This window comes from Capra hircus, chromosome 18 (genome assembly GCF_001704415.2).
Source record: "Capra hircus breed San Clemente chromosome 18, ASM170441v1, whole genome shotgun sequence".
Classification (NCBI taxonomy): domain Eukaryota; kingdom Metazoa; phylum Chordata; class Mammalia; order Artiodactyla; family Bovidae; genus Capra; species Capra hircus.
Genome location: NC_030825.1, coordinates 53,442,860 through 53,470,549, shown reverse-complemented (window position 1 = coordinate 53,470,549; position 27,690 = coordinate 53,442,860). Strand labels below are relative to the sequence as shown.

The window sequence follows — 27,690 nt, the reverse complement described above, 5'->3', positions numbered from 1 at the left end:
GGCTAGCTATTCCCCTAAACCTATTTCCTCTTATTTCCAGGAGCTTAGCAAGATTTCATTTCTCAGAATCTCTCATAGTACTGTGGTCATATGACCCAGACCAGGGCAGAGACTCAGGCTAGAAGTATGGCAGGTTCCGTAATGCCTGTGTAGGGATGGAATCTCCTCAGTGACCTGCAGTGAACTATGGTATGAGTGGGTGATACGCTTTTACTGGGTCACACCGCTGACATTTGGGAGATATTTGTTACAGCAGTAATCCAGCCCTGACTAAAGTCGGTGCAGCTGGAGAGGGGCAACAAGGGGGCAAAGTGAGACTAGAGATGTAAGCGGGTAATTAACAGTGCATTACTTCGTGGCAAATAGAAGAGAAAAAAATAGAAACAGTGACAGACTTTATTTTCTTGGGCTCCAAAATCACTGTGGACGGTGATTGCAGCCATGAAATTAAAAGATGCTTGGTCCTTGGAAGGAAAGTTATGACAAAACTTGACAGCGTATTAAAAAGCAGAGACTTCACTTTGCCAACAAAGTAAACAGTTAAAGCTATGGTTTTTCTCCAGTAGTCATGTACAGATGTGAGAGTTGGATCATAAAGAAGGCCGAGTGCTGTAGATTTGATGCTTTCAAACTGTGACGCTGTGAAGACTGTTGAGATTCCCTTGGACAGCAAGGGGATCAAACCAGGTAATCCTACAAGAAATCAACACTGAATATTCACTGAAGGACTGATGCTGAAGTTGAAGCTCCAATACTTAGGCCACTTGATGCGAAGAGCTGATTCATTGGAAAAGACCCTGATGCTAGGAAAGATTGAGGGCATGAGGAGAAGGGGGCAACAGAGGATGAGATGGGTGGATGGCATCATCGACTTAATGGACATGAGTTTGAGCAAACTCCAGGAGATCCTGAAGGACAGGGGAGCCTGGTGTGCTGCAGTCCATGGGGTCACAAAGAGTCAGACATGACTGAGCGACTGAAGAACAAACAACAAATTAACAGTAGAGTCTTGTGGGGTCATGTGACCAAGTTCTGGCCCCTGGAACGTGAGTGCAAGTGATGAGAAACTTCTCATGTCACCTCTGATGGTTGTGCCTTCAAAGGAAGGCAGTGAGACTGTCTCCAACATTGCCACCTCCTTCTGGCTGGAATGGGGACTTGGCCATGCACCATTCTGACTGTGTAACACCCTGAGGATGGCCAGACCACAAGGTAAAGAAACCAGGGCTCCTGGATGATGTCACCAAGCACAGCTTCTATACCACTCCTGGGCTGCGTCCATCAGGACTGTGACATGAGAGAGAAACCCACTTCTATCTTGTTTTGTTTTTCTGGCCATGCTGTGTGGCATACAGAATCTTAGTTCCCTGACTGGGAATTGAAACCGTGACTTCTGCATTGGGAGCATGGGATCTTTCTTTTTTTTTTTCCCTTTTAAATATTTATTTTTGGCTGCACTGGAGCTTAAGTTTCGGCACACAGGCTTTCTAGTTGTGGTATGTGGGTTTAGTTGCCTCCTGGCATGTAGGAGCTTAGCTCCCTGACCAGGGATGGAACCTAGGTCCCCTGCAAGGTGGATTCTTAACCACTGGACTTCAAGGGAAGTCCACTTCCCTTGTTTAAGCCTTAGTGATTTGGGGTCTCTGACAAGCTTATATCCTGTCAAGATGGGGGATCCCTGGGAGAAGAGCAGGTTGAGAGGATGAGCTGTGAGTTTGGGACACATCTTGGAGGCAAACTTGTTTCATCAGTTTCTTTTCCTCCTCGAGTCCCCTCGAATCTGAAGGCAGCTCAGCTTTCTCTCTGCCCTCTCCTTCTACCCCACGTCTCGTCTATTCTTCCTTCCTTGCTTCTGCCTATGGACACTGAGCTCATCATGGCAGGGGTGGCTGCCAGGGAGGGGGAGAATTCCTGCCCAGAGAAGGAAAGTGCCAGTTTTTCTTTGTTTTTATCTTTCTTCTGTCTGGATACAGAACATCTACACACTCAGAGCCGGAAAACCAGAACAAGGTGTGGGATTCTCAGCTCTTTCCTGTTTCTGATAGTTGCATTCCCCAGCCTGCCCACCCCACCCCCCACTGCCACCATGCCAAGTTGGCATATTATCCTCCTGTTCCTGTCTCACACTTTCATTGTGGCCCAATTCATTCACGCCTTTATATGGTCACAGGCTCTCTTCCAGCCATTCAATCTCTGTTTTGCCGAGTGGAATTTATTTATTATTTTGTTTTAACATTTATTACTCATTTGTCTGTGTCACGTCTTGGTTGTGGCACTTGAGATCTTTCCTTGTGGTGCATGGGCTTCTCCAGTTGTGACGTACGGGTTTAACTGCCTTGAGGCATGTGTGATCTCAGTTCCCTGACCAGGGATCGAATCCTTGTCCCCTGCACTGGAAGTCAGATTCTTCCACTGGACCACCATAGAAGTCCCCCAAGCAGCATTTAAATATTTGACTTTATGGCTTAAATCTTAGGGTTAGATATATCCATTAGGATTAGACCAGGTTGGGACCTCTCTTGTAGTCCAGTGGCTAAGACTCTGAGCTCCCAATGGAGGGGACCCAAGTTCAATCCCTGGTCAGGGAGCAAGATCTCACATGCTGCAACTAAGACCTGGTGCAGCCAAATAAATAAATATTTTAAAAAGGGAATGGGGATGATCCAGAGAGATGATATGGGGTGGGAGGTGGGAGGGGGGTTCATGTTTGGGAACTCATGTACACCTGTGGTGGATTCATGTCAATGTATGGCAAAACCAATACAGTATTGTAAAGTAAAATAAAGTAAACATAAAAATTAAAAAAAAAAAAGAGGGAATAGAATAGGTTGCAGAAAAACAATGGAACTAAAACAAGAGTGGGTTCGGCAAGATAAACTTTTGTTTCTCCTTTCATGTAAAAGGAACTGCGCATATGTTTAAGACAGGGCTAGTTGAACAGCTTCACAAAATCTCCAGATATCTGTTTTTCAGTGGAGGGCTGGTAAATTACCTCTCTGGAAAAAAATTTCCTGATTTGTAGTAATTCCCAATTTCCTTGGTGTAAATATCACTATCACAATTGATTTCAGTCTACCAGCATGTTATCATTGAATGTAGAGTTAGGAAGAGATATAAGTATTTTTTTTTAAAATTATTCATGTGGACCATTTAAGTCTTTATTCAATTTGTTATAATATTGCTTCTGTTTTATGTTTTCTGGGTGTTTTTTTTTTTGCCCTGAGACATATGAGATCTGTTCCCTGACCAGTGACTGAAACCATGCCCCTTGCAGTAGAAGCCCAGAGTCTTAACCACTGCTGGGGAATTTCCCAAAGTAAGTTCCTGTGAGCCGGCACAAGCTAGGTGTGGCACACTTCACACTTGCCACTCTGTCATCCTCCATGTGACACGGTCACCTCAGGATCTTATATATCTGCTTGGCTCCAGTCATCACTTTCTCATTCCTGCCAGCAGGAGAAGATGCTCCTTCGCCTGAAGGGCATGCTCTGCAAGTCCCACATAACCCTTCCACTTTTTACTGGCAAGGTTGTTTTTCTTTCCCCTTGGACATCACGTGCCCAGCTAAAACTGAAGATTTGGTTATTATAGAGGGAGGGGAGAATGAATTCGGGGACTCTGAGGGTAACTGCTACCACAGTTGCTGAGACTGGGCCCTTCTGTTGCAGCCAGATGATCGTTTACCCTCCACGCGGGGTTAGGGGAGGGCCTTCAAGGTCAAGGGGCCTGACCTTTTCATTTTTATTTTGACAGAGAGAGTGAGAGGAGCTCAAGTCAGGTTGTTATTCCTGTTAAACTCCAACTTAGAGACGGCTGGAGACTCAGTCAATGCTTTCACGTCTGAGCTTTTGAATTTTCCTAGTGGTGTAGTTTTAGTCTCTCATTCATTCATTCAGCAAACATTTATTGAGCACATCCTGTGTAGCAGATACAGGTCTGGCTATCACGGGGCTAACATTTAACCTGGAGATGTTGTTGTTGGTTAGTTGCTAAGTTGTGTCCAACTCTTTGTGACCCCGTGGACTGTATGTAGCCCACCAGGCTCCCTGTCCATGGAATTTCCCCGGCAAGAATACTGGAGGGGTTGCCATTTCCTTCTCCAGAGGATCTTCCCAACTCAGGGACGGAACCAGAATCTCTTGCTTGGGAGGTGGATTCTTTACCACTGGAGCCCCCTGAGAAGCCCTATCATGGAGATAATTGTTAAATTATCAATTGGTATAACCAATAAATAGTTAATGACATAATGTGCTAAGTACTATAAAGCAGAACAGTCCTATGGGCAAGTTCAATTAGGGGAGTGAATTTATAACAGAGGTGGTAAGGAAATCTCTGAGAAAATTTGCACAGTTTATTTTCAGTGAGGGAGGAGCATCATGATGATTCTCAGCTGTTCTACAGCCCTGGCCAGCTGCTCTCTAGCTGGCGGCCGAGTGGCAGCTGCAGTCAACTCTAAGACCCAGGGAACCAGCTGCCTTCACCACTGCCCAGGCAGGAAATGATTCATTTATCTTTTATAGTAGAGGGATGCTGCAGGCAGGAAAGGGTGTGGTTCAATATTAGGGGTTTCTGAGCACACTTGGACCCTTGGATAGATCAGGGCAAGGACCCCAGAACTGCCACAGAGTCAGTAATATACACATATGGCAGCTGGGGGATTTATTATTATTATTTTCTAACAATTAGGAGTTTAAGTTGCCCTGTCCAAGGCAATAGCCATTTGCCATGGGTGGATATGTAAATTAAAATGAATTAAAAGTCAATTTAAAATGTAGTTCCTCAGTTACATGATGTCCATTTCAAGGGCTCAGCAGCCATTTGTGTTGGATAATATTGTAGAGGACAGTATAGACATGGACACTTCCTTCACCAGAGAGTGTTCTTGGACGTGCTAGTCTGAGAAACAGGCTTCGGTATTGGGCAGACTTGGGCTGGCATCACGTGTGGCTGTGTGACTTTGGGCAAATCACTTGCCCTCTCTGTACCTTGCTTTTAGCTTATGTACATGAACACAAGGACGCCTCCCTGACATAGGAGGGAGCAATGGGAAGGAGGGTCTGGCTCCAGGACGCCTCCCTGACATAGGAGGGAGCAATGGGAAGGAGGGTCTGGCTCCAGGGAGCCATGAGGGCAGTCATGGGCAATGGGGCAGTCGAATGATTGGAAATAGCGATTTCAGAGCCCAGGAGCCTATTTTCAGCCATGCTGAACAGCATGTGGGCTCTTAGTCCCCCGACCGGGCACTGAACCCACGTCCCCTGCATTGGAAGCACAGGGTCCTATCCGCTGGACCACCAGGGAAGTCCTACTACGTAGTATTTCACTGTGGAACCCATTGTCTGAAAATACACTGAACTTGGTTGTAAAACAGTTATCGATGCTCCCAAACTGTTTTATAAAAACTGCTTGATAAAAGCTGAGGATATATATATTCTATAACTGTGAAATTCCACTACTAATTATATACTGAATAGAAAGGTACACATGCTCCACAAAATGTATATTTTGACTGGATATGGTAAAATAGCTGTTAGTATTTTAATACCATGGAAAAATTCATGATTAAGATCTGCTTGTAATGTCTCCTTTTGTCTAGATTCATTTGTTTGTATTTTTATTCAATTTATTTAAACTGAAAAATACCCCAAATGGTTCACTCATCTCTTCATTGTCAGCTAGACCTACAATGGAGAGAGAAATAATAATAATACACGTGGCTGACATTCTTTGAAGGCTCACCATGCGCCAGGCACAATTAACAGTATCTCACTCCCACCATTTTATGTAATCCACAAATCTACCTAATTTTTTTTTTGTTTTAGTATTTATTTATTTTTATTTTTTGGCCACATGTAGGATCTTAGTTCCCTGACCAGGTATCAAACCCACGCTCCCTGCAGTGGAAGCATGGAGTCTAAACAACTGGATCACCAGGTTACTCCCACATCTACCCTTTATTAAAAAAATTATTTAATTTATTTATTTGGCTGTGCCGGGTCTTAGTTGCCCCCATGGGGGCATGTGAACTCAACTCTTAAGTTGTGGCATGTGGGATCTTAGTTCCCAGACAAGAGATTGAACCCACGACCCCGGCCTTGGGTGTACAGTGTCTTAGCCATTGGACCACCAGGGAAGTCCCTCACACACCTCCTCTTTGAGGCAGATATTATATTGCCATTATCCCTGTTTCACAGATGGAGCACAGAGCAGTTAAAGATGTCACCCAGAGTCCCACAGCTAGCATATGGCAGAGCTGGGATAAGCTTAAGGCGTCAGGGCCCAAGAACGTAACTGCACACCTACGAGGAATCTCCCTTGGCCCTTGGTGGGTTTGGCAGGCCTTCCTGGGGTGCTTCTCAGTCCAGACCCCTCTTTTCTGGATACTGCCTCTTCCCACCGGGAGAGTCAAGACAGACATGCTTGTCCTCATGACCTCACCTCCAAGGTCCCAGCTGACGGGACAAGGCTGGTTCCTTCTGGATGACGTCAGCAGTGGTCTGTCATAAATAGGTCTTGGCCAGAATGGGCAGGGAGGACAGGAAGTGACCTCTACTGCTGTTCATGGAGGCAGGGACTCTGAGTAGTCTGAGTGAGCACTTTCATGCTATCTGATATCTCACCTTTCCCCTCTAAGAATATGACCTTGGAGTTAGACCTGCGTTTGATTCAGGGTCAACTCTTTGTTAGCAGCATGTCCTTGGGCAGGTTGATGGATTTTTCTGCAATTTAGTTCTACTCATGTGGAAAATGAGGACCATATCCCAGGCTCTTAGTTCTCCACCAAGGATCAAACCTGTACCCCCTGCAGTGGAAGCGCAGAGCTCTAATTACAAGACCACCAAAGGAAACCCCAAAAGGCTTGAGAAATCCAAATGAGAGCCCCATGAGGCAGGTGCTATTAATACTACCACCATTTTGCAGATGGGCAAACTGAGGCTGCAGGAGCGGCAGCTGCACGATGGCGCAGGAGTGGCCAAGAGGAGCCACCCCACGTCCAAGGTCGGGGTGGCGGCCGAAAGGAGCTACCTCACGTCCAAGGTCGGGGTGGCGGCCGAGAGGAGCCACCCCACGTCCAAGGTCAGGAGCGGCGGCTGCGCTTTGCTGGAGGAGCCGTGAAGAGATACCCCACGTCCAAGGTAAGAGAAACCCAAGTAAGACGGTGGGCGCTGAGAGAGGGCATCAGAGGGCAGACACACTGAAACCACAATCACAGACAACTGGCCAATCTGATCACATGGACCACAGCCTTGTCTAACTCAATGAAACAGCCATGCCGTGTGGGGCCACCCAAGACAGGCGGGTCATGGTGGAGAGGTCTGACAGAATGTGGTCCACTGGAGAAGGGAATGGCAATCCACTTCAGTATTCTTGCCTTGAGAACCCTGTGAACAGTAGGAAAAGGCAAAATGATAGGATACTGAAAGAGGAACTCCCCAGGTTGGTAGCTGCCCAGTATGCTACTGGAGATCAGTGGAGAAATAACTCCAGAAAGAATGAAGGGATGGAGCCAAAGCAAAAACAATTCCCAGTTGTGGATGTGACTGGTGATAGAAGCAAGGTCCGATGCTGTAAAGAGCAATACTGCATAGGAACCTAGAGTGTCAGGTCCATGAATCAAGGCAAATTGGAAGTGGTCAAACAGGAGATGGAAAGAGTGAACATCGATATTCTTGAAATCAGCAAACTAAAATGGACTGGAATGGGTGAATTTAATTCAGATGACCATTATATCTACTACTGTGGGCAGGAATCCCTTACAAGAAATGGAGTAGCCATCATAGTCAACAAGAGAGTCCTAAATGCAGTACTTGGATGCAATCTCAAAAATGACAGAATGATCTCTGTTCGTTTCCAAGGCAAACCATTCAGTATCACAGTAATCCAAGTCTATGCCCCAACCAGTAACGCTGAAGAAGCTGAAGTTGAATGGTACTATGAAGACCTACAAGACCTTTTAGAACTAACACCCAAAAAACATGTCCTTTTCATTATAGGGGACTGGAATGCAAAAGTAGGAAGTCAAGAAATAGCTGGAGTAACAGGCAGATTTGGCCTTGGAGTACAGAATGAAGCAGGCCAAAGGTTAATAGAGTTTTGCCAAGAGAACACACTGGTCATAGCAAACACCCTCTTCCAACAACACAAGAGAAGACTCTACACATGGACATCACCAGATGGTCAACACTGAAATCAGATTGATTATATTCTTTGCAGCCAAAGATGGAGAAGCTCTATACAGTCAGCAAAAACAAGACCAGGAGCTGACTGTGGCTCAGATCATGAACTCCTTGTTACCAAATTCAGTCTGAAATTGATGAAAGTGGGGGAAACCACTAGACCATTCAGGTATGACCTAAGTCAAATCCCTTATGATTATACAGTGGAAGTGAGAAATAGATATAAGGGACTAGATCTGATAGACAGAGTGCCCGATGAACTATGGAATGAGGTTCATGACATTGTATAGGAGACAGGGATCAAGACCATCCCCAAGAAAAAGAAATGCAAAAAAGCAAAATGGCTGTCTGAGGAGGCCTTAGAAAGAGCTGTGAAAAGAAGAGAAGTGAAAAGCAAAGTAGAAAAGGAAAGATATACCCATTTGAATGCAGAGTGCCAAAGAATAGCAAGGAGAGATAAGAAAGCCTTCCTCAGTGATCAATGCAAAGAAAGAGAGGAAAACAATAGATTAGGAAAGACAAGAGATCTCTTCAACAAAATTAGAGATACCAAGGGAACATTTCATGTAAAGATGGGCTCAATAAAGGACAGAAATGGTATGGACCTAACAGAAGCTGAGGATATTAAGAAGAGGTGGCAAGAATACACAGAAGAACTGTATAAAAAAGATCTTCATGACCCAGATAATCACGATGGTATGATCACTAACCTAGAGCCAGACATCCTGGAATGTAAAGTCAAGTGGGCCTTAGAAAGCATCACTATGAACAAAGCTAGTGGAGGTGATGGAATTCCAGTTGAGCTCTTTCAAATCCTAAAAGATGATGCTGTGAAAGTGCTGCACTCAATATGTCAGCAAATTAGGAAAACGCAGCAGTGGCCACCAATCCCAGTGAAAGGCAATGCCAAAAAATGCTCAAACTACTGCACAATTGCACTCATCTCACACGCTAGTAAAGTAATGCTCAAAATTCTCCAAGCCAGGCTTCAGCAATATGTGAACCATGAACTTCCAGATGTTCCAGCTGGTTTTAGAAAAGGCAGAGGAACCAGAGGTCAAATTACCAACATCTGCTGGATGATGGAAAAAGCAAGAGAGTTTCAGAAAAACATCTATTTCTGCTTATTGATTATGCCAGAGCCTTTGACTGGGTGGATCACAATAAACTGTGGAAAATTCTGAAAGAGATGGGAATACCAGACCACTTGACCTGCCTCTTGAGAAACCTGTGTGCAGGTCAGGAAGCAACAGTTAGAACTGGATATGGAACAACAGACTGGTTCCAAATAGGAAAAGGAGTATGTCAAGGCTGTATATTGTCACCCTGCTTATTTAACTTATATGCAGAGTACATCATGAGAAACGTTGGGCTGGAAGAAGCACAAGCTGGAATCAAGATTGCCAGGAGAAATATCAATAACCTCAGATATGCAGATGACACCACCCTTATGGCAGAAAGTGAAGAAGAACTAAAGAGCCTCTTGATGAAAGTGAAAGAGGAGAGTGAAAAAGTTGGCTTAAAGCTCAACATTCAGAAAACGAAGATCATGGCATCTGGTCCCATCACTTCATGGGAAATAGATGGGGAAACAGTGGAAACAGTGGCAGACTTTATTTTGGGGGGCTCCAAAATCACTGCAGATGGTGACTGCAGCCATGAAATTAAAAGACGCTTACTCCTTGGAAGGAAAGTTATGACCAACCTAGATAGCATATTGAAAAGCAGAGATATTACTTTGCCAATAAAGGTCCGTCTAGTCAAGGCTATGGTTTTTCCAGTGGTCATGTATGGATGTGAGAGTTGGACTGTGAAGAAAGCTGAGCACCGAAGAATTGATGCTTTTGAACTGTGGTGTTGGAGAAGACTCTTGAGAGTCCCTTGGACTGCAAGGACATACAACCAGTCCATCCTAAAGGAAATCAATCCTGGGTGTTCATCAGAAGGACTGATGCTAAAGCTGAAACTCCAATATTTGGGGCACCTGATGCAAAGAGCTGACTCATTTGAAAAGACCCTGATGTTGGGAAGGGTTGAGGACAGGAGGAGAGTGGACGACAGAGGATGAGATGGTTGGATGGCATCACCAACTCGATGGACATGAGTTTGGGTAAACTCTGGGAGTTGGTGATGGACAGGGAGGCCTGGCATGGTCTGGTTCGTAGGGTCACAAAGAGTCGGACACAACTGAGTGACTGAACTGAACTGAACTGAAACTGAGGCCCAGAGCGGGGTTGTGACTTGCCATGGCTCACTTTGGGTAAGTGACAGAACGGGGATTTGAATCAGATCCAGGACCCTCTCCTGTCTCTTTGTTTCCCTGGGGCTACTTTGGGAACTGACTAGTAGGGTGGGGCGCATGGTGGTCTGTGCTATCCTCTCTGAATGGACTTCATGCTCCCTGGGATAAGGTTGTTGGTTTGGCTTCAGTCTTGAAGCAGAGAGAGTTCTGTGCCTTGTGGAGGCTGAGTGGATGGGAAGAAAGGAAGGCAGGTACCTTAGCTTCTGGATGAAGGTGAAGAGCACGCTTCCAACCAATACCAAGCCTGCCACAGATGCGGCCGCGATGAGAGCGATGGCAGATCCTCCCGACAGGGAGAGCGGGGGGTTCCGAGAGATGGGTGCAGGTTCTGTGGGTTCCACGTCCGCTTCTGGGAATCAAGAAGGGTAGAGCCTGGAGGAGATACCCTCCCTCCATACCCCCCCCGCCCCCCTGCCATTCCACCTCCTCCCCCATCCTCCCCATCTCCACCCCAGCTTCCTCCCTGCTCTCCCGTCTCAGCCTCTCCCCAACCCATCTCATCACCACATAGAAACCAGAGGGTTTTTAAAAATTTTTGGCCACATCTTATGTGGGATCTTAGTTCCCTGACCAGGGATCAAACCTGTGCCCCCTGCATTGGAAGGACAGAATCGTAACCATTGGACCACCTGGGAAGTCCCCAGAGGGGTCTTTGTAAAGTCCACACTTGACCCTGTTCCTCTCCTGCTCAGAACCTTCCCATGGCTTCCCAGGACTTCATCTTGGCCTTCAAGAACCTGCATCTGGCCAGTCTCATCTCTCTCTACCCTCTACATTTATAACTAAGCCTTGTTGGATTCTACTTAACTTTCTACTTCCCTCTCCTACTTCCAAGCCTTTATCTGTGCCCCTGGAATGCCATTTTCTCCCCCCTGGCCTGGACAATTTCTATGTGTCCTCGTACCAACTCAGATGTCCCCTCTTCCAGGAAGCCCTCCCTGATTCCCTTGCTGGGTTGGGTGCGCCCTTGGATCTCACAGTGCTTTGAGTTCCCCTACTCCAGCCCTGCCCACTCTGGTCATTACTGTTTGTCAGGCCTGTCCCCTACTACACTGGAAGTCCTGTGATGGCAGGACCAGGACTGTCTCTGTTACCAGGTGTCCTGAGCACTGCCCAGCATAGGCCAGTCACATAATAGGTGCTCAATAAACATTTCCTGAACAGTTGATGAACAAGGGAAGGAAGGGGGTCTTAGAAGTACCATCATTCTCAGTGAATGTATCAGGGTCACCAGGTGCGCCGAGATTTATATTTTCTCTCCCAATAAATTACCTAAAATCAAATCCTGAAACCTCCCACTGAACCATGGCTGCGGAGAGGAAGCAGCTCTAGGAACGTAGCCAAGCCAGGCTCTCCACCCTCTCCATCTTTCCCTTGCTCTGGACCTTGGCTCAAGTGATTCCTGCTGCCTACATGCCTCCCCATCTTTTCTAGGCAGTGCCTCCTGACCACCCTATGAATAGAAATACTAAAAATAACAGGCCTGGCAACTGCTGCTATTTAAGGCACCAGCTCACTGATTTTCTACTAGCTTCCAGCGTTTACCATTTCAGTTCCTTACCAGCAATTTTGTAGAGGTCTACACAATCACATTGGTTATACACAGGAGGAAACTGAAGCTCTAGGGAAGGGACCTCACTTGTCCTAAGTCACCCAGCCAAGAAGGCACAGGGGCAGGAACTGAACTCCCCTTTGACTGGCTCCCAAACCACTTTTTTTAATCCCAATAACTGGCTCGTCTTGTGATTGCCATCTGAGCCTCTGTACACACTCTTGCCTCTGGTAACAGGCACAAAATTAATAATAATAGGGATAATACTAATCATAGCAATGATACCAGTTCATGTTTGCTGAGCACTCACTAGTGTTCCATAGTGCTAGGCACTCTTATTTTAAGCTGTTCACTTGCTTATCTCACTGAATGCTCACAGCTATATTTTGCGGGTGGGCACTATTACTTTCCCAGTTTATATTCCTCAGAATACTGAGGAAATTGAAGCACAGAGAAGTCAAGGCACTGGCCCAGAGTCAAACAGCCAGTAAGTAGTGGAGCCAGAATTCAAATTCCAAAGCCCGTGCTTGGAACCACTTGTTATATTACCACCTTCATTTTTCCTGCGGCATGTGCTGAGATTCAGAGAGGCAAAGAGACTTCTCAGACACACACAGTAGAAAGTGACTGGAGCCAGAAGGACCCAGACAGCCAGCTCCAGATCCTGCCCTGAGCTTTCATTTGCATTCATGTCTTTGGGCCACAGCTTCTCATCTGTAAAATGGGCTAATAATCCCCACTCTGCCATAAGGATGAAAGAATGGGGTGTCACCTTGACTATAAAGGGTCTCAGAGGGAACTGCTCACAGACGGTGGCTCAGTGGGATCAGGAAAGCTGGCCACTGGCCAGGGGTCTGGGGTCAGGGTGGGAGACGCACGTGGCAGCATGAGAGTCACAGGCTGGGAGAGGTACACTCCCTCGCTATTCTCGGCCAAGCATAAGTAGGTGCCCAGATCCTTCGTGGACAACCTGTGGATAATCAGCCTTTCCCCAGTTCCACGAGGTCTCCCATTGAAGGTCCACCGTAGCACAGGCTCAGGTGTGATTAAAGCCGCCCACTGCAGGATCACAGAGTAGTTGAGTTCACTCCGGAGGATACCCTGTCTATTTCCCGGGAATGTCACCAGCTGCACCCCATCATAGGTGGCTGTGCAAACAAGGGGGTAAGGTCACATGGGTGGAGACCACTCAGAGAGGCCGAGCCCTTCCTCTGTTCACCGCAGAGGCATTCGTTCATTCATTCACTCACTCATTCATTCATTCATCAACATGTTTGGAGGGCCTGGTCTGTGCCCACTGTTGATCCAGACACTGGATGGAGCTGAGCTGTCCTCAGCACATATGACTGCCAACACTGCATCTGTGGCTTCAGGGCATTCACTGGCCGCCAGAGCCTGCTCTGCTCATGGAGCCAGCAGCCAAAGCACTGGAGAGTGGGCACGGAGCCTTCCACAGTGACCAGTGTGGACTGGTACATAAATCCCCAGGTCCCCTGCCCTCAGCTGGACCAGGGTAAAGGCCAAGGAGCTTCTGGAGGAGTGGCTGGATTCTGGATTATTTTGCAGGTAGAGTCCACAGGATTTGCTGATAGATTGGATGTAGGTGAGGGTGGTGGTGGTCAAGGGGTCCTCCAAGGCTTGGGGCCTGGGCCACTGGCTACTGGGAGGGCTCCTTACAGACAGCATACATCATCCTCACCCTTTCTTGTTGTTTCTGAGTCACTAAGTCGTGTCCGACTCTTTGTGACCCTATGGACTGTAGCTCACCAGGCTCCTCTATCCAGGGGATTCCCTAGGCAAGAATACTGGAGTCAGTTGCCATTTCCTTCTCCAGGGGATCTTCCTGACCCAGGGATGGAACCCACATCTCCTGCACTGGCAAGCGGATTCTTGACCGCTGAGCCACCAGGGAAGCTCCCCTCCCCACCTCCTCACCATAGTTCTTTATTTGTTTTCAGGTGAAAGACTCTGAGGTCTGGGGGTCTTAGGGCCAGGGCACAGCTGGGATTTGGATCTGATGTTATGGTGAGTGCTGGGGACCTCTATATGGAGCTGATTACCATTTGGTGCAATATGAAAAGTGAAAAAAACTTCAATCCAGCCAAAGAGCTCAGAGAAGTCTTCCTGGAGGAGGTGGTGCCTGAGCTAAGCCATGCAGGAGAAAGAACCCAGGGGTGTGGAAACAAGAATCAATGTTGGGCCTTCCCTCGTGGCTCAGTGCTAAAGAATCTGTCTGCCGCTGCAGAAGACACAGGTTCGATCCCTAGTCTGGCAAGATCCCACATGCCACAGAGCAACTAAGCGCCCGTGCCACAACTACTGAGCGTGTGCTCTAGAGCCCATGGGCCACAACTGCGGAAGCCCATGAACCTAGGGCTTGGCAGGAACAGAGGCCACTGCAGGAGAGGCCCGCACACCACAACCAGAGAGCAGCACCCACTCAATGCAACTGGAGAAGACCCCACACAGCAATGAAGACCCAGCACAGCCAAAAATAAATAAAATTATTTTAAAAAAGAATTGATGTGATAGCTGTCTAGATTGGACTCTTACTGTGAGCCAAGCACCGCTCTAAACACATGTTAACTATAGCTCGTTATATTACTGGCTTGTTATGTTACAAGTAAGACCCATGCTTGGGTGAAGTCATTTAGTAGGTTGTTTTAGTAGGCTGTAATCAGCATTTAGGGCTGCAGTCCATGGGCTCCCAAGGAGTCAGACATGACTGAGCACATTGGGTGAATAATCAGCATTTAAAATGTGAAATGAGATGTAGAAGAAAGTATCAGAATGCCTTACACTTAGCAATAATTGTTATTTCATAACACTTATAAAGACAAGTGACTTGTGATGTACAGATGAACATCCAGGGTCATGATTTAAAAAACTTGAAAGCCACTGGATTTACTCGTTTAATCCTCACAACAACCCTACAAGGTAGATTTCATTGTTATCATCCTTTTAATGGGGAAACAAGGGCTCAAAGAGGTCAAGTCCCCTGAAATACTCATGGCGAACATTCGATTACTCTGTGTGTTGCAGCAAAGATGGAAATGAGACTTTTCTGATAAAGAAGGAAAATAAGGAACCAATGAACAGCCTGGGGACACAGCATAAACTGGCCTGAAAGAGTGAAGCAATCCTAGTTATACTGTAACTGCCACTGACTCACTGCACGTAGCAAGGCCTGCCTTCACAAAGCTAATTCCTTAACCACTCTCAGACTCTGTGTGAGTTACACCCTGCACCTGGGGTTCACCTTCCCCCACACTTCTTGTAACAACCCCCTATAGCATTCTTCCTTTCAGAAAGAAGATAATGGGCCAATAACCCTGGGAGACATACAGACAGAGTCACAGAGTCGCCTGATGTCAACTAAGGCTGTTTTGAAACTCTACAAAAGGAAGAAGAGTATAAGACCTTTCTTACTTTGATCCTTATCACGTATCCCAGACCATAAGCCCCATTATAACGATTATAAAACTCCTCACTAGGCCCTCCAGCAGGGACACAGTTCTTATAATAGAGTAAAAGTTAAAAAAGTGTGTTCCCACTCTGCCTGGCAAAGAAATAAAGTGACTCTTTCTCTTTCCTCCAAAACCCTGTCTCTGTATTTTTACCTGGCATCTCCCACAGAGAACCAAGATTTTGGCAACGGGTGCCAGGCACTGTTCTAGGTATTTGGTGTGGATTAATTCGTTTGTTCCTCATAGCACTCCTACAAGGATGGGTCTACCATGATTCTGTTTTACAGAGGAGAGTGCTGAAGCACACAGAGGGCAAGTCACTTTGCAAAGAGACGTGACTAGGAAGTGAAGGAGCAAGGACTCAACACAGGTGGTTGGGGTTTCAGAATCTGCACACGCTCTAGAAGAACTGGCCTTCAGATCACAGATATGTAGACCGATGGTGGTGGTTTAGTTGCAAAATCAAGTCCGACTGTTGTGACCCCATGGACTGCAGCCTGCCCAGGCTGCTCTGTCCATGGGATTTCCCAGGCACGAATACTGGAGTGGGTTGCCATTTCCTCCTCCAGTGGATCTTCCCAACCGAGGGATCGAACCTGGTCTCTTATGCCTCCTGCATTGGCAGGTGGGTTCTTTACCACTGAGCCCCCTGGGGGGGAGGGGCGGGGGGGCAGGGTGGGGGCGGGGGGAGGCAGGTGGTGATCTTACCCTTGATCGGTATCTGCTCCGTTGCACTCCTGAGTCCCCTGCTGGTTTCCAGCATCACCGTGTAGCTGCCCGCATCTAGAGTCGTCACGTTTCTGATGATCAGGCTGCCCTCGGCGTCCAGCGTCTCCTGGCCAGTGTGGCCAGGCCCTGGGATGCCCTCGGGAGAGAAGATCATGGCTTCTGGCCGGACTTCATGCCCTCGGAACCAAGAGGTGGCGAGAACCCTATCCAGGCTTCTAGGGACTGGCAGGTGGGCATCAGCTCCTTCAGTCAAGGGGTCCAGAGACACAGAGGAGGGCAGCTCCAAGGAGGCAGAGCAGGTACTGAATGCGAACAGGGTGCCTTGTAGGAGGGTGGGAGGGAGAAGAGAGAGCGAGGGAGCAATGGGACCAAAGGCAAGATGCTGCCCCAGCCGCTAACCCTTCACCTGCTGGTGAGAACGTGTGCTATGGAGAGCTGATGTGACAACGGTGATAATAATAAATAAAAAGGGGCTTCCCAGGTGGCACAGTGGTAAAGAATCTGCCTGCCAATGCAGGAGACAAGGGTTCGATCACTGGGTTGGGAAGATCCCTTGGAGGAGGGTATGGCAACCCACTCCAGTATTCTTGCCTGGAAAATCCCATGGACAGAGGGGCCTGGCGGGCTACAGTCCATGGGGTCGCAAACAGCTGGACACAGCTGAAGCAACTTAGCATGTACATGCAATTTATATATATATATATATACATACACATACAATACATATAAAACCTATATATAATATATATATATAATTCCATGTGTATACATATGGAATTTCAGAGCTAGAACCATAGAGATAATTCCAGAAGTCCTACTTGCCTGGAGCATGACTATTTCATTTCATTTCTAACCTTCAATCAAATGTAGAAAAGTCATTATTCAGTTTTTTTCCTGTTTGATCCCAGAACAGTTCCCTGCATCACTATATATAAATATAAATACACCAGAATGTTAAACTTGACTTCCATTATCGCAGAATCTCCCCAAAGGTTCCAGAGGCTGAGAACAAAACAACAGACGCCAAGAACTCCCCATTCCCAACTGAGGTCTAGCTAACAGGGGTTTTTGTTAAATTAGTCACTCAGTCATGTCTGACTCTTTGCGACCCCAAGGACTGTAGCTTGCCAAACTCCCCTGTCCATGGAATTCTCCAAGCAAGAATACTGGAGTGGGTTGCCATTCCTTTCTCCAGGGGATCTTCCCAACCCAGGGACTGAACCTGGGTCCACCTGCATTGCAGGCAGATTCTTTGCCATCTGAGCCACCGAGGAAGCCCAGCTAACAGGGGTTACCCATCACCAGTTCTTCCAGCACCAGCCACTTTACCCCTGCCAAGAGAGAAGGCTGAGAGCGCACAGAGAAGAGGAGATGGCGCAGAGTGAGGTTTTCTGGGGGACTGGAGATCCCTGCTGGGGCTGGGACTTTCCTCCACCTCCTGCTAAGTGAGGGGGGCTCCAAGGAACCTCTTGGAGAGCTGGAGATGTGTGCCATGGAGTTTGTGGGCACTTAGACCTGTAAGTCTTCAGGTATCAGATGGAGGCAGAGTGGGCAGGATGGATGTGGTCCATATCTCCTGCGTTTGGTGGAACAACAGAGATGTCTACAAGTTTCCCATGAGCCAGTGTGAATGCCGCTGAAGGAGCCAGTCAGAGCTCCGAATGGGGGCATCTCTGGAGCCTGTCCTGGCAAAAAGCCCCATAGGAGATGACTTGCCAGGAGGATTTCCCACCCAGAAAGATCTCACCATCATGCCTCAGCCACACAGAAGGCCATGTCCCCACCTTACCACTACAGCAGTCAAGTTGAAACCTTCCTGTACCCTCCTTGCCTTCCTCTCCTCTGCCCATGGCCTTGGGCGGTGGAGGGGGTGGGCACAGACCTCACCTCTGGGTGGGGAAAAAGGACAGGCCCACCACATCCCACTACATCCTCACTGCAGCCTGACCCAGGTCCAAGCTGGGGCAGAAGTGAAATTCTCAACTGTGGCTGAAGTTTTGAAATCACATGGAACTGGACTTTTTAAGGCCTGGAAAAAGAAGCAATTCATTTACTCTCCAAGAGGTAAATGTGGGTGGTTTCTGGAAAGTATGGTCTTGGTGGCCAGACCATCTGGGGTCAAGTCCTTCTTCGGTTACTTTCAAGCTGTGTGGCCTGGGGAGGACCCATAACCTCTCTGTGTCTTAGTTTCCTGCTCTGTGAAATGGGGCTCATGTCGCTCTAGCCTCCTGGGGTTAAGAATTAAATGTTACTACATGAAGAGGCTGACATGCAGAAGTACTCAGTCACAATGGCCTCTTTTTATTATGATTGTTATACTATTTTCATTGCTATTGAAAAATTATTATTAGATATGGATAGCTAGGGTCAGCCAGGGTGCTCTGGTGGAAAGGGGCTGGCATGCGGGTACTGAATTCTTATTTTGCCTTTGCCAGCCGCCTGCTCTTGAGCAAGTGACTCCACCCCGATCTGAGCCTCACTTTACTCCTTTGTAAAAGGTGTCAGTCACACGGGCCTCGGGGATTTCAAGAGCTCTTGTGCGTCGGTTGCCCATGCTGCGTGGGCTGTAACACGACCAGAATCAGAACTCAAGAGTGGGGGCGTCTCTGATTTGGATAAAGACTCTCTTCCTCCCCAGGGATGTCTTCTCTTTGTCCGCAACCCGAGAGTGTAGCCCTTGTCTCTCACGCATCTGTTAGAAGCAGCCTTGTCCAGGCGGGGCTGTGGCTGCAGGTGGTGCCCAGAGGCCACCTCATGCCGTGTTCTGTCCTGCAGCGTAGGTAGCGGCGCAGGAGAGGCCGCCCTTCTGGAGTGGGGTCTCCTAGACCACACAATTAAGTACACAACCTTGGCCCCGCCCCCGCAAGGCCCCGCCCATTCCCTGGCCACACCCCACGGTGCCCTGCCTTGGTCTCCAGTCATGAGGTGGGAAGTCTCCTCTCTAGCCCTGGGTTTGTGGCAGTGGGAGGCGGGGCGGGGGAGCAGGCTGGGGAAGGGTGTTTGGAGAAGAGGTGTTTGAGCTCGCCTCTCTCTCCAGCTTCCCCTCCCAGCCCCTCTGGGCCGGGAGAACGGTGAAGATGGAGAACTAGGACAGAACTGTCCCTGGAACCCCACATCAGAGGCGACGACGGGCCAAAGGTCATCAGGTAGGCGGGGAGCTGGGCCTCGTGCTGGCCTCCTGACTTTGCTTTAGACCTTCAGACTGTTAACTCTGAGCCTCTGTAAAATGAGGGTGTTGAGAGTGCCTTCTCTAGGATCAGAGGGGCCCATGCATACAGAAATCAGGTGCTCAACAGAGTGTCTGGCATGTCCTAGGTACTCAAAAAATGGCCGTGGCTATTACAATAACGCTAATTATAATAATTATTATTGGTGTCTTGAATGTTCTCGAGTCACAATCAGGAGCTCTTTCTCACGGCTGTGCTCATATTATATATCCTAAATGTTGGATTCTAGAAGGAGAAGCCATCAAATCTTCATTCTCTCATCCTTTTGACCCTTCAGGAGGCCTAGTCTTTCCTTCTCAAGTTAATAACAATACTGCCCAAATAATATCTTGGATTTACTGAACACCCATTGGGTGCCAGTTACTGCCGTTTACAATTGTTTTCTGGTTGGCTCCTCATAGTACCTTGAGGGGTTGGTATGAACATCCTCATTTTCCAGGGTTCACAGAGGCTAAGAAATTCGTGCAATGCCACACAGCTCTTCATAATGGCTTTTGTCAGTTCTTGGAGTGAGCCACCTCAGGGCCTTAGCCCTGCTACTCCTCCTTGGAGGATTTCATGAATCATCTCATGACTGGCTGAGACGAGAATAATAATCATCTCATCATTTTAATCTCAAGTCAAATATCAATTCAAATAGTAATGCCCCACAAACGTCTTCCCTAAACACCTACTGATGTATAGCAGCCCCCTCCTGCTTCTTGCTAGCAAGATACACTGCTTTATTTTCTTTATAATGTCTACTATTATACGATCTGAAATCATTTCTTTTTTTGTTTATTTGTTTATTATTTGTCTCTTATCCCCTGCATCTACCTCCCTGGCTAGAATGTCAGATCCAAGAGGAGCCCTTCAGTCATGTTTGGCTCATGACTATGTCCCAGGGTCTAGAGCAGGTCTAATACCTGGCACATCATGCTGCTGCTGCTGCTAAGTCGCTTTAATCGTGTCCGACTCTGTGCGACCCCATAGACGGCAGCCCACCAGGCTTCCCCGTCCCTGGGATTCTCCAGGCAAGAACACTGGAGTGAGTTACCATTTCCTTCTCCTGGATGCCCAATAAATTTCCTTTAGTGCATGCATGAAAGAATGAGTGTTGGAAGTAATGAAATAATGGGAGTGTTGGAATTTGAACTCATATCTGACTCAGAAGTTCCTATTTTTCTCTCCCAGAGATGTCTAGGTTCTACTCTACCCTGGGACAAAGTCTCCCCCTTGAATCTCTAAAAGTAGCCATCATCAAGTGACAGGGTTATGTCTTTACTGGTACTAGCCATACTGCCTCTTTTATGATTTTTCCGAAGGCCTCTGCTAGGGCAACTAGCCAGGCCAGGGGACCAGGGATGGGTAATAAACAAATATTTGCAGTATGGTTAATGACCGTCTACGGATGAGAACTCGTGGTTTCTGCTCCACCAGTGTTCACATTCTTTTATCCAGGTGACAACAAGTGGAGCTTCTTTTGAGAAACAAACTTCCTCTTGGTTCCAGGGAGCTGAGGAGCCCAGGCCTGACCAATCAGAGCATTTTATACTCTTCAACCACAGTGTCTGAGTAAGGGCTGGACTTGTGACCCAAGCTTAACCGATCAGAGCATTTTAGCCCTCAAGCCTTGGTAATTTCTTGAGACTTGGGCACATACCCAAAGCAGGCCAAGGAGGAGCAAAATGAGGACTTTTACTGGAATTCTGGGAAATACAGGACTGCTTTCTCCTGGGCTTGCTAAGCAGAAGGGATCTAAACGTGGAGCTGCTCGGGGCCCTCTTTCTAGCTTGAGAGGGGCTGTAAAGGAATGAGGCCGACGCACAGGAAAGCATAGCCAAAGTGAACAGAAATTTCAGGGCATATCATTTAAACACCTAGATCTAGCTGTGCCTGAAGTTGGTACTAATGTTGACTTCACATTTTAGGTTACGTGAGTCTATATATTTCCATTGATCTTCCCAGACCAGTTTGATTTGGGATTCAGTTACCTGTCTCCAAAAGAAATTTGATTGAAAGAAAAAGTGAAAAATAGAGTTTTGAGACCATATGATTTGGGATCCAGCAGAGACTGAGGATGGTAGGGGAAGTGCCCTGTGAAGCAGATGGTTAAATTGACCTTGGGGGAGGAAGAGGATTTAGCAAGTCAGTGTTTCACAAACCTCAGCCTTTCTCTTACCACATCATAATACCTCCCATATGCACACCCACATACATTTTAACTTATTTACTTAATAGTTTTCCTTAAAACAACTCAACTAAAATAAGCTCAACTCAGTTTTTAAACACTAACATTTACAAAATTATGTTCTAATATGCAACTTATATTAATGCAGATGAAAATTAAAACATAATGATGAATATAAAACATATTTTTCCACATAACTGGTGTAAATTTTTTGGTGTGTCATCAAAAGAATATGAGCCCCAGTCTGTTGCTTCATGATGTGAAGATACTTAACATTTCTGATCTGTACCTCAAAAATAAAATTTACTGTACCTTAAAATTTTGTATCATGAGGTGTTTTTTGCAACCACAATTTAAAAAAAAATTTTTTTTTAACCAGAAGAGAGCCAGGAGCAATCATGTACATAGCTTGTCTTGACAGTCTAAAATAAACCCTTGCTTATATTCCAATAAATAGCAAAATTACACATGTAGAAATCATAACAAATCATCATCAAGTCTGTAGTTAACTTGGGGAAGGGACTAAATACTCAAATAGGAAGAAAGAATGCAAATGGGAGATGTAATATCTAATAAGTTACTTCTCTCTCATTAGAGTCAGATAGCTTAGGCTACCATCCCTAGCGATGTCATGTGAGTATTATGTAGCTCCTCAGATGAAGTGATAAGAAGGGCACTTCATCTCTATGGTATTTCTCCCCTCCCTCCAAACCTGTAACCCCAGTCTAAGTATGAGAAAAACTCAGACCAAGCCAAACTGAGAGACGTTCTACAAAATATCTGACCAGTATTCCTTAAAACTTTCACAACCATGAAAAACAGGGTAAGACTAAGAAACTGCCACAAAGGAAACCCAGGAGCATGGAAACAACATGTGATATGGTAATCCGGATAGCATCCTGACACAGAGGACTTTAATGGAAGAGTTGGTGAAATTAGAATATAGTGTAGAGTTTAATGGAAACAATCAAACAAACATGAGTCCCACTTGGAGGACATAATCCTGACATAGTAATTGCTAACATTTACAGAGAACTCAACTCTGGGGCACTGCTGTAAACACTTGACATCTGTTAGCTCAGTTATCCTTTCAACAGCCCTCTGAGGCAAGTGCTGCCATTCCCCTATTACAGAGGAGGAAAGAAGGCACAGAGAGGGTAAGTGACTTATCTAAGGTTACACAGCTGGTGGATGGCTGGGCAGACCCAGGTGCCAGTTTCCAGAGTCTGTGATCTTAAACATTATATACAACAATCTTTTAATGTCATTTGGGAAACAAACACAACATGATAAATCAACTATACTCCAATAAAATTTTTTTTTAAGTCATTTGGGCCTTCTAACATCCCTAAGTGGTAGATATTATTGTTTTCATATTTTCATATGAGGAAACAGAGATACATGGTTGAGGTTAAATAAATTGTTCAAGGTCACACACATGTAAGTCACAGTCACCCCAAACCAGCCTCACTTCCTTCCTCCTGCCCTCAGACAATGCATTCCCTGAGGCACAGGTCAGATCCTGTCTCCTTGGCTCCTTGAATACTTGCAGCATCATTTATTTCTTTGTGTGTGTGTGCGCGCGCGCGCGTGTGTGTGTGTGTGTGTGTGTGTGTGTGCGCGTGATGGTGCATCAGAGGGGAGCAGTAAAGCATCATTTTAAAACTATTTATTTAATTTTGGTTACACTGGGTATTTGTTGCTGCACGCGGACTTTCTCTAGTTTCAGTGAGTGGGCTTCTCGTTGCAGTGGTTTCTCTTTTTGCAGAGCACGGGCTGTAATGTGCATGGGCCTCAGTAGTCGTGGCACACCGGCTTAATTGCTCCCTGGCATGTGGGATTTTCCTTGTCCAGGGATTGAACCTATGTCCCCTGCATTGGCAAGCAGATTCCTAACCACTGGACCAGCAGGGAAGTCCAAAGCATCATTTTGTTAATAACAGGACAAATAGCAAGGTGGTGCCGTTCTGGACAGAACTGTGAAATGCAGCTTGAAGGCCAGAAGAACTCCCTGTCCCGCCAGGGGCCAAGTGTGGATGGGGCAAACCTTATCCCACATGTTTCACATTTCCATGGAAGGATGTCCTGCCATTCCTCAGAGGCAGCCACAGCCCCTTCCAGGGGTTTTGGAAATATCTCCCTACATTTTGGTTGTCACATGCCTGAGGATGAAATAGCATTGACATTTATTGCTGTAAAGATCCACCAATAACAGATGGGACTGTCCCATATACCAGAGATTTGTCTCACCTAAAAAGCCAATAGTGGGACTTCCCTGGTGGTCCAGTAGTTAAGACTTGGTGCTTCCAATGCAGGAGGCAAGGGTTTAATCCTTGGTTGGGGAACTAAGATCCCACATGCTGTGCAGCCAACGCATAAAAATAAATAAATAAATACTTAAAAAAAGAAAAGGCCAATAGCACGCCAGTTAGAAAGGTGGGATTGGAGTCAGGCTCATGTGACTCTGGTTTTTGTACTACTCTGTGCTCCTCTTGTTTTGAATCTGCACATTTTGGTCCATTGCCTCCTGTCACGTGATTGTAGGGCCTGTGGAAGGTAAGTTTATAAGGAAGAGAAACTAGTGGTGCCCCCATCCCTGATCTGTTGGCCTCCTCTTTCATAGTTAAAGAAACTTAAGCGGGGCCCTTAATTTTTTGGAATAAGGACTGCATTTCCCAGCCTCTCTTACAGCAGGTGCAGTCATGTAACCAGATTCTGGTCCATGAGACGTGAGCAGAGGTGGAGGTCATGGTCGTGTATGGATGTGAGAGTTGGACTATAAAGAAAGCTGAGCACTGAAGAATTGATGCTTTTGAGCTGTGAGGTGTTGGAGAAGACGCTTGAGAGTCGCTTGGACTGCAAGGAGATCCAACCAGTCCATCCTAAAGAAGATCAGTCCTGAGTGTTCATTGGTAGGACTGATCTTGAAGCTGAAACTCCAGTACTTTGGCCACCTGATGCAGAGAGCTGACTCATTTGAAAAGACCCTGCTGCTGGGAAAGATTGAGGGCAGGAGGAGAAGGGGATGACAGAGGATGAGATGGTTGGATGGCATCATCGACTCGATGGACATGGGTTTGGGTAGACTCTGGGAGATAGTGATGGACAGGGAGGCCTGGTGTGCTGCGGTTCATGGGGTTGCAAAGAGTTGGACATGACTGAGCGACTGAACTGAACTTAAAGGAAGAGGGCCTCCCTTTCTCATTTTCCCTTTCTTCAGGCTAGAGTGGGGACATCGTGAGCTGGCATCCTGGGCCAGGGGGGTAAGTATCACAATATCAAAGAACCCTTGGCACCTTCACAGAGCAGAGCTGCACACGAACTTGGACTGTGGCAGGAGAGAGAAACAACATTTCTGTGTGACGCAAGCTATCATTGTTTTGAATATCTCACATGCAGCCAAATTTTAAGCTGTTCAGTTTGGGGGGCAGCAGAAAGGAGGGGAAGGTGATGGTAAACCCACTGGGCCACAGGACTCGGCCACGTTCCCTGCTGTTGCTTACAGTTCAGGTAATAAAACCATCATGTTATCCCCTCTCTTACACACCCCTGCATCTCTTTTTCTCTCTCAATTGTTACTACCTGCAGATCAGGACAAGGGGTGATATTCACTGAGATCTTCAATCTCCCCCCAGTTGCTGGTAGAAAAATGGGTGTAAAGAAAGCAGAGATCATCTGGACTTTCTTCTGCAAAGCAGGCCTTACTTACACAGGGGACAGATCAGCAGTGGAGTTCCCCTTGGATGTAGGAAACTGAAGAGAAAATGTCCCAGGGGTTTTAGATTGTTGCATTTCTTTGCTCACCATCTGAGACTTTCCCCATCTAGAATACCTTCCAGTACCGCAGAGGGTGGGGAGCTATATTTCCTTCCTTCCCATGAAGCCAGGCTTCTACCTATATGACATACTTGCATGAGATTTGGAAAATGAAAGTGAAATGCAAGCTTTGCTCATGATGCTGCTGCTATGGATTTTTGTAAAGCCAGTCATGGACAGACTGGCTTTGTGTGTTTTGAGAGGCTCTTGGTGAATTCAGCAAGTATGATGTGGTTCTGGGGCCAGTATAGACCTACTAGTTTCATTGTGCTTTGCAGAGATTTATGTTCTATACAAACTGAAGGTTTGTGGCAACCATGTGTTGAACAAGGTGATTGGTGCCATTTTCCCAACAGCACTTTTTCACTTCATGTCTCTGTATCAGATTTTGGTAATTCTCACAATTTGTCAAACTTTCTCATTATTACTGTATTTGTTATAGTGGCCTTGATCGGTGATCTTTGATGTTGTTACTGCAGCTGGCTGAAGGCTCAGATGATGGTTAGCGTTTCTTAGCAATAAAGTATTTTTAAATTAAGGTATGTGCATTTTTTTAGACATAATGCTGTTGCCCACTTGATAGACCCCAGTATGGTGTAAACATAACTTTTATCTGAACTGGGAAACCAAGAAGTTCCTGTGGCTTGCTTTACTGTGATATTCACTTTATTGTAATGGCCTGGAACTAAACCTGTAATATCAGTAGGTGTGGGTCTGTCCCTTTCAGCCAATTTAAGTTAATCCAGGGCTTCCTTGGTGGTCTTGTGGTTAAGAACCTGCCTGCCAATTCAGGGGATACGGGTTCAATCCTTGGTCTGGGAAGATCCAATATGCCAAGGGGCAACTAACCATTTGCCTCACAACTGTTGAGCTTGTGCTCTAGAGCCCACGCTCTGCAACAAGAGATATCACTGCAATGGAAGCCCATGCATTGCAGCGAGAGAGTAGATCCTTCTTGCTGCAACTAGAGAAAGCCTGTATGCAGCAATGAAGACCCAGCCCAGCCAAAAATCAGTCAATCAATAAATTTATTTGAAAAGTCAATCCACTCTTAAGTCAAGTCATACACACAAGAATGTCATAGCACCAGATCATCTACCTTCCCAACATATAGAAAACACAAGGGCAATATTATCTCCTAAGTGAAAGCAACTTTCTCGCCTTCCTCTTTTAAGTCACGGCCCATAGCAATAGGAGGTAAACATTAATTTGAGTGACACAACATTATTTGTTTCAATAAAGGATCTAGCAGTCATGAGTGTTCTTCTTAGCTCCATGAGGGTAGAAGAAGAGAGAAGCAACAATGAAAACTGATCTTGGCATTTTTCAGGAAAAGGGAGTATCAATGTAGATATTATTATCAGGGGCAACAGGTTACTATTAAAACAACCAGTCCAGATTTGGGACGTATTAGCAACTAAATTGTGTCCGCCAAAATCCATATGTTGAAGCCCTAAACCCTCACATGACTGTATTGGAGACAGTTCTTTAAAGGGGTAATTAAGTTTAATGAGGTTAAACTAACCCAACACGCCCAGTGATCTCATAAGAAAAGACACCAGGGATGGGCATGCATGCAGGGAAAAGTCATCTGAGGACACAGTAAGAGGTCACCCATCTGCAAGTCAAAAAGAGAGCGCTTAGGAGAAACCAAATCTGCTAGCACCTTGACCTTGGACTGCTGGAAGTATGAGAACATTTTTTCTGTTGTTTAAGGCATCTCATTGTTGTTGTTCAGTCATTAAGTCATGTCCGACTCTGTGACCCCATGGACTGCAGCACATCAGGCTTCCCTGTCCTTCACTGTCTCCTGGAGTTTGCTTAAATTCATGTCCATTGAGTCAGTGATGCTATCTAACCGTCTCAGTCTCTGCCACCCCCTTCTCGTTTTGCCTTCAATCTTTCTTGACACCAGGGTCTTTTCCAATGAGTTGGCTCTTTGCATCAGGTGGCCAAAGTATTGGAGCTTCAGCTTCAGCATCAGTCCTTTCAATGAATATCCAGGGTTGATTTCCTCCAGGGGGGCTTCCCTGGTAGCTCAGTTGGTAAAGAATCTGCCTGCAATGCCGGAGATCCTGGTTTGATTCCTGGGTTGGGAAGGTCCGCTGGGGAAGGGATAGGCTACCCACTCCAGTATTCTTGGGCTTTCCTGTTGGCTCAGCTGGTAAAGAATCTGCCTGCAATGTAGGAGACCTAGGTTCGATCCCTGGGCTGGGAAGATCCCCAGGAGAAGAGAATGGTTACCCACTC

At 46.5% G+C, this 27,690-nt stretch overlaps 1 protein-coding gene across 1 annotated transcript; it reads right to left on the bottom strand.

The window, feature by feature from the left end:
• Positions 219 to 18,983, bottom strand: IGSF23 (immunoglobulin superfamily member 23). The gene is made up of 5 exons (XM_018063188.1): positions 18,922 to 18,983; positions 16,207 to 16,550; positions 12,910 to 13,179; positions 10,675 to 10,828; positions 219 to 285 (listed from the first exon to the last, which is right to left on the bottom strand). Exons 1-5 carry the CDS (start codon positions 18,981 to 18,983, stop codon positions 219 to 221), a joined length of 897 nt encoding a protein of 298 aa, XP_017918677.1.